This window comes from Eptatretus burgeri, chromosome 2 (genome assembly GCF_056783735.1).
Source record: "Eptatretus burgeri isolate ZD-2024b chromosome 2, Ebu_testis_v1, whole genome shotgun sequence".
Lineage (NCBI taxonomy): Eukaryota > Metazoa > Chordata > Myxini > Myxiniformes > Myxinidae > Eptatretus > Eptatretus burgeri.
The window spans coordinates 58,373,684-58,381,183 of NC_140962.1; the positions used below are offsets into that span (position 1 = coordinate 58,373,684).

The 7,500-nt window shown below is 40.8% G+C and overlaps 1 protein-coding gene across 13 annotated transcripts in view; it reads right to left on the reverse strand.

Moving 5' to 3' along the window:
* ARID4B (AT-rich interaction domain 4B) overlaps positions 1-7,500 on the reverse strand; it is a 234,781-nt gene that overhangs the window by 142,197 nt on the left and 85,084 nt on the right. For all 13 annotated transcript variants that reach the window (XM_085869446.1, XM_085869443.1, XM_085869444.1 and 10 more), the window contains 4 exons: positions 6,442-6,521; positions 6,091-6,182; positions 5,845-5,989; positions 5,612-5,694 (listed from right to left, as the gene is read on the reverse strand). In XM_085869446.1, coding sequence (XP_085725572.1) covers positions 5,612-5,694; positions 5,845-5,989; positions 6,091-6,182; positions 6,442-6,521 — 400 coding nt within the window. The remainder of the gene's footprint in view (positions 1-5,611; positions 5,695-5,844; positions 5,990-6,090; positions 6,183-6,441; positions 6,522-7,500) is intronic.

Below are 7,500 nucleotides of genomic sequence, written 5' to 3' on the forward strand. Positions count from 1 at the left end.
ACATATATATATATATACATATATACATACATACATACATATATACATACATATATATACATACATATATATATATATATACACATATATATATAGTGGAAATTAATGGATGTAAGGCCTCTCTGCACTCTTGGTTGAAAGTGCCTAATTTAGCTGCCTCTTATGTCACCCACCTTTGAGTTCACATTAAGTGCCTGATGGAAACACTTGGAAACTCATCCTTGGACTCATTGCTGGTAAAACAAAAAAAATCCTGTCCCTTACACTGCCATGCCATGTGCCATCATGGCGCCTAAGAAAAGCTAAAACCTTCGGCTTGGGTTGAAGGCTCGGAGGGTGTTGTTTGCTAGTGTATAAAAGACACAGTGCCGTCGGAAAGTATTTACATCCCTTGACTTTTTCACATTTTGTTGTTACAGCCTGAATTTAAAATGCATTAAATTTAAATATTTTGTCACCTATCTACACAAAATGCCCCATAATGGCAAAGTGAAAACATGTTTTTCGAAATTTTTACAAATATATTGAAAATGAAATGCAGAAATATCTAATTTACATAAGTATTCAACCTCCTGAGTCAATACCTTGTTGAAGTGCCATTGGCAGCAATTACAGTCTTCTTGGATCTGGATTTGGGAATTTCCTCCCATTCTTCCTTGCGGATATGCTCAAGCTCTATCAAGTTGAATGGGGAGTGTCAGTGAACAGTAATATTCAAGTCTTTCCACAGATTCTCAATGGCATTCAAGTCTGGGCTTTAGCTGGGCCACTCAGGACTTTCACGTCTTGTTCTGAAGCCATTTCAGTGTTTCTCAATGGGATTCAAGTCTGGGCTTTGGCTTGACCATTCAAGGACATTCACATTCTTGTTCTGAAGCCATTCCAGTGGTATTCTTGGGACATTGTACTGTTGAAACGTAAATATTTACCGCAGTCTAAGATATTTTGCACTCAGAAGCAGGTTCCCCTTGAGGATTTGCCTGTACTTGGCTCCATTCATTGTTCCTGCTATTCTTACAAGTCTCGCAGGCCCTGCCGCTGAAAAGCATCCCCATAGCATGATGCTGCCACCACTATGCTTCACGGTAAGGATGGTGTTAGATGGGTTATGAACTGTGCTCAGTTTTCGCGAGACGTAGCGCTTTGTATTCAAGCCAAAGAGTTTAATTTTCGTCTCATCAGACCATAGAATCTTTTGCCTCATGCTCTCTTTCATGTGCCTTTTTGCAAACTCCAGGCATGCTGTCATGTACCTTTTTCTCAGGAGTGGCTTCTGTCTGGCCACTCTCGCATAAAGCCTACATTTGTGAAGTGCTACAGAAAATGGTGTCCTTCCAGCAGGTTCTCCCATCTTAGCCAAGGAACTCTGTAATTCTGATAGAGTGGTCATTGGGTTCTTGGTCACCTCCCTGACCAAGATCCTTCTTGCCCGGTTGCTCAGTTTTGTCAGACGGCGAGCTCCAAGAAGAGTCTGAGTAGTCCCATATTCTTTCCATTTACGAATGATTGAGCTCACTGTGCTCTCGGGAACTTTCAACACACCCTCACCATGTCTCTCCAAAAGGACCATCTGGAAACTCTCCCCCCCCCCATATACTTTCTCAACAATCCCCTTGAAGAAGTCCTTTCATTCAAGCTTTTGGGTCTCACTATCTGCCATGGTTTTTCCTGGGAAAGCCATATCCCCAAGCTGGCCTCCAAAGCCAGTCGCCAACTGGGAACCCTACGTCGTGCAAAGTCCTTCCTTGGTCCACCTGAGCTTTTTACCACTTACAAAGCTTTCATCCCCAGCCTGATGGAGTACTGCTCCCCCTCCCCCCTCAGGTGGCACTCCTGCCTCACACCTAGCTCGACCACGCGGTGGAAACCAGAGGTTTTAGGATGATTGGTATCTCTCGCGATTAAGCTGAGTCTTTGGGTCTCTCACCAGAAGTAGGTCGGTGGTCTTTCTGTCTTCTACCGTCTCCTCTCCAGCCCTGCCGCCCCCCCAACCCCCACTCTGTCTGTGATCTGTCCCCACTATATTTCCCCAGGGTGCTCGAAGTCAACCAATAACCCCCCACTTGTGAAACTGCCAAAATCAAGAACAACTGCTCACCTTCACTCTTTCATTCCTCTTTTTTTCCCACCTCTGCAACAAACTGCCACACTCTCTTCAATCCCACTCCTCCCTCAAGCTCTTCAACACAGCTGTTCACCACCATCTCAAATCTTCCCCCATCCAAAATCTTGATATTTACGACCCCTGTTAATCCCCCTCAAACCCACCTCCTTCAAACTCCCTGTTTTCCTTCCTGATTGTCCCTTTAGTACCACCTTGTTTTAGCCGTGTACCCCACCCCATCCCTCTCGCTTCCACAGATATCCTATTGTCTTTGCTCCCCACTATTGTGTGCTTCCCTCCCCCACCCCTCTTGTCTCCTGCCTTGTTATACATTTCTGTGTATTACCTCTTACACAAGCCTCGACTTGGTGTACAAAAAAAAAAAAAAAAAAAAAACAGCAAATTGCTTTGTACCCTTTTCCAGTTCTATGCCTTCTCAGAATTCTATCTTGGAGTTCTACGGATAGTTCCTAAGACCTCATGGTGGAGTTTCTGCTCTGACATGCACTGTCATCTGTGGGACCTTATATTGAAAGGTGTGTTTATTTCTAAATCATGTCCAATCAATTGACTTGGCCACAGGTGGACTCCATTCATGTTGTCGAGACATCTCAAGGGTGATCAAAGGAAATTGGATGCGCCTGAGCTCAATTTGGAGTGTAGTTGTAAAGGGGTTGAATACTTATTGACTCAAGACATTTCAGTTTTTCATTTTTAATTAATTTGGAAAAAAATTCTAAAAACATGTTTTCACTTTGTCATTATAGAGTATTTTGTGTAGATCAATGACAAAAAAAATCTCAATTTAATCCATTTTAAATTCAGGCTGTAACACACCAAAATGGGAGAACGTCAAGAGGTGTGAAAACTTTCTGAAGGCACTGTATATACAAGAAAGGGTAACTAGAACTGCTCGCCATATATTCACGAACATACACAGTATGAAAGGGAACTGTTTCTGATTGCTACATTAATTAAGTTCTACTACTCATGAATATTCATGAACAATCCATCCTTGGAGTTCCTGAACGAATTCAGATACTTCGATTTATTTACTACAATAAACACATTTTCTTTTGGAGTATATTACAAAAGGATTTTTGAATAAGTGGTGTCACTTTAAGTTGACAAAGTTCCATCACAATCACATCAAAATTAATAATGAAGATAAAACAAAATGTATTTTACAATTGAAACAAAGGTTCCCCCCACCCCTCCCAACATGTAGCTAATGTGGTCAGCAGATGTTCAGAGTGGACCTGAGAACACCTAAAATCCCAAAGTTTCCAGGCCCCTTAAGTGGGCCCCAGACCCCATACCATGATGCTTCGCACGTACAGCATCTTGGCAAGTATGCACCCTGTTCCCCTCATTTCTCAACACCCCTCTCCCCATTCAAAAATCCTGGATCCACCCCTGGAGTAGATGATGCACATATACACTTGCTCCATTATATATGGATTTGTTGGGCATTGCTAGCGAGTGAGTGAGATGCAGTTAAAAAAATTTTTTTGACAATACTCCTCCAGACAGGTAACTTTCCTTTCATGGACCGGCAGTAGTCCGCAGGCCAGCGGTTAAGAATGTATGGAGTAGATAAATGTCCATGTCCAAAGTTTCTTCACGAAAGGCGAGAGACCTGCTGGAGATACATGAACGTGCTAAGAAGACCCACTTTGATGCAAGACAAAGTATGGGATGAGAAAGCCATGATATTTAGTTTATCAATTGAAGGTTTACATGCTTCATGGTCTGGGTAGAATTGTCAAGGCCATTTGTCTCAAGACGTACCCTGATCAAAGTTGGAACCTAGCTTCAAGTGTGTGGTTCTTTTGTCCTTGAATGTCTTTCATGCAGAAGTGTATTTGAAAGGTGGAAGTGGTTTCAAAACAGACAGCAAAGTGGTGTAAATAGGCACAAAAGTTAGCCAAACACACCAGACTCCACGGCATTGTGGTTCAATCATTAGTTCTAAGAGACAGGTCAACAGTTCTATTCTGACCAATGCTGAGTGATCGTAAAGGTTTTAAAAATGGTATGTGCTGCTTGCTTCTTTGCTTGATGCTCAGCATTTAGACTTTAAAGGATAGAACATGGATAAACTTTATGGGTTGACATCTCATGAAAGAGGTGGGGGAGGGGGGAGATTTTTCCTTTATTGACCTGCTGACTGCAGATATAAAAGTGACATCGCAAGATGGTGTAGCCAGCACCCAGAGTGCACTGATAATTTGAATGACCTCCCCTAAGGTCACCAGGTGTGTTTGTCTGAAGTCAAGTTCAGTGTTGTCTAGTGTGTGTGTGTGTGTGTGTGTGTGTGTGTGTGTGTGTGTGTGTGTGTGTGTGTGTGTGTGTGTGTGTGTGTGTGTGTGTGTGTGTGTGTGTGTGTGTGTGTGTGTGTGTGTGTATATAACAGGCTCCTCCATGCACCCTAGAACTTGTGAAATCTATCTGTCTATATATTTATACATATATATTTGTATATATATATATTTAAGGAACAATACCTGTCCACCCAAAAACATGGAAATAGTGCTATGAACATACTGCATACTGAGTACCGACTAGCTCTATTTTAACGGAGCAACAATCTTACAAATTGCCAGAAAATTGTAGGGCCCCCACCAATGCCAAACAACTTGATTTTAACAAATATCTACGACTGAATGTTATTTCTCAGATGTAGGGGGAAAAAATACCTCTGATACCTGAAAATAGAAAAATATGGGTACCAGTGCGTTAACCAACAAATTAAACAATGGTTCAGAATAGCATATGTGGGTGAAAGTGACATTCGAGATAGAGCATTACGCATGCCCGAGAATCTGATGTATTTAAAAAGCCTTAAAAAGGCACTTACAACCCAACTAATCAGGGATCCCATTTATGTAGCAGCTAAACGGTAGCTAAGTTGATGTGAAAAGGCAAATTGACCTGTTTAGTATTCCCATCTTAAACCACTGCCTAATGATGTGGACAATTATGGTTCAAATGCAATGTTCTATACCATTTCTCTTTTGCCTACTAATGTTGTTATAATCCATGTTAAAGTACACTGTTTACATTCTTTGTTTTGTACAAGCTCCTCCATGAGTTTTAGTTCCATGTTGAAAATAATTAAAATTTGGGCGTGAGAAATGTCGCTTGTCGGGTGAGGCATTATGTCCTAATGTCGACACATAAAATCTGTAAAAGTAGAATCTAAAAAATACCCTGAAAAGGCATATCTACATAAGATGGACAGTATACCACGTAAATTTCATCAAGCTGCCTCAAATACTTACTGAGATATGGGCCGGAAATGAAAAACCCTAACGAATGGACAGACACGGTAATATACCTGAGCCCAGATTGGCTGAGGGGGTTTTTTAAAAATCAGCAAATTAAATGCAATGATTTACGGTGTCCCTTTCATTTACTTACCAAAAATTAATGGTGTGCAAGAGATGCGTTACACAGGTTAATTTTCATCTTGATATTGAATGCCAGTCAGCCAAACGCACTCACAATTTGCCATCTTGGAAGGAACGCACCAAGAACTGTTCCTTTCGTACAGATGTGGGGGAGTCGATGCAGTCTGGGGAGATAACCTATCAGGGAAAATGTGCAAATGACAACACAAAACATGCCGCCGTGCATAAATGATGCATGAAATTTAAATTAAATAATGAGAAAACTCGCAGAAAAACAATAAACAACAAAGGAGAAAAAAGAATCGATCTGGACACGTTTTATCTCACCAGTGCAGGAAACCACGAAGGTCCTTTTCGCTTCTCTTGCATGGCCTCCACACATACCAGCTTTCCCATCATGCTCTGTGCATTGTCTTCCATATCTTTTGTGCTCGTGCTTTCATGTTCATAACATGCCATATCATATGATGTTCTGTAACATTAAAAAATCTCTCCTCTTTTATTTTCCTTCTGATCAACAGTATTGCATCACTAATGATGAACAAAATTAATGTTGACAAAGCTGCAACTTACATGGCACTGGATCGTGGTCGTGTGTTCACCTTCTTACTAGTACTGTGACTCATAAATAAATCAAAGTCACTCATCGACAGTGGGTTTAGCGTCTAAACAAGCAGACAGACAAACAAACAAAGAAAAATAAACATGCTGCAATCAAAATAAACAGCCTAAATAAATAGTCTACAACCAAGGGATTTGATCAGTCACAAGAACACGTACAACATTGATGCGACTACTTTTGTACCTATAACAAGGGAAATATAGCTTCTGCATCAGTCACACATGTCATTTAAATAAAATAAAAATAAAACAAAGGTAAAAGTTTTGGCACTGGCAACAACTCCACTGCACATAACCAGATACCTTAGTCTTCTCAAAATGGCGCTCCCCCTTGAGCCGCAGTGCAGAGCGTTTCAATATGGCCTCATCCCCATCATCAAATTCTGTTGACAAGTCAAAAAAATTTATTCACCTGAAAACCTGCTTCACTTGAATATTTTAACCAAAATAAAACTTGAGAACAAAAACAAGTCAAGAAGAATATTTTTATTACCGTCATCATCGTCCATTACTATTTGACCTTAAATAGACAGTGCCTATAGAAAGTCTACATCCCCTTTCAAAATTTTCACCTTTTGTTGCCTTCTGGCCTGGAATTAAATTTCATTAAATCAGACTTTTTCCACCTTTACTTATACATTGTAACCTACAACTTCCAAGTGAAAAACAAATTCTACAAATTTTTGAATATCACTTAAAATATAAAATTAGAATATCTTGGTTGGATAAGTGTCCACCCCCTGAGTTAATATTTGGTGTAAGCACCTTTGATAGCAATTACAGCTGTGAGTCTGTTGGGATAGGTCTCTACCAACTTTGCACACCATGATTGGGCAATATTTGCCCATTCTTCTACGCAAAACTGTTCAAGCTCAGTCAAATTGCATGGGGAACGTTGATGGACAGCAATCTTCAAGTCATGACAGAGATTTTCGATTGGATTTAAGTCAGGACACTGACTGAGCCACTCAAGGACATTTATCTTTTTGTGCCTTAGCCACTCCAATGTAGCTTTGGGTGTGTGCTTCGGGTCGTTGTCATGCTGAAAGGTGTACTTCTGTCTCAATTTCAGCTTTCTTGCAGAGGGCAGCAGGTTTTCCTCTCGGATTTTTCTGTATTTTGCTCCATCCATTCTCCCTTCTATCCTGACAAGTCCCTGCTGATGAGAAATATCCCCATAACATGATGCTGCCACCACCATGCTTCACAATCGGGATGGTGTCCTTTGGGTGATGTGCTGTGTTGGGTTTGTGCCAAATATAACATTTTGCATTTAGGCCAAAAAGTTCCATCTTGGTTTCATCAGACAACTAAACTTTTTTCCATATGGCTTCAGAAACTCCAGAGTGGTTTTTTGCATAC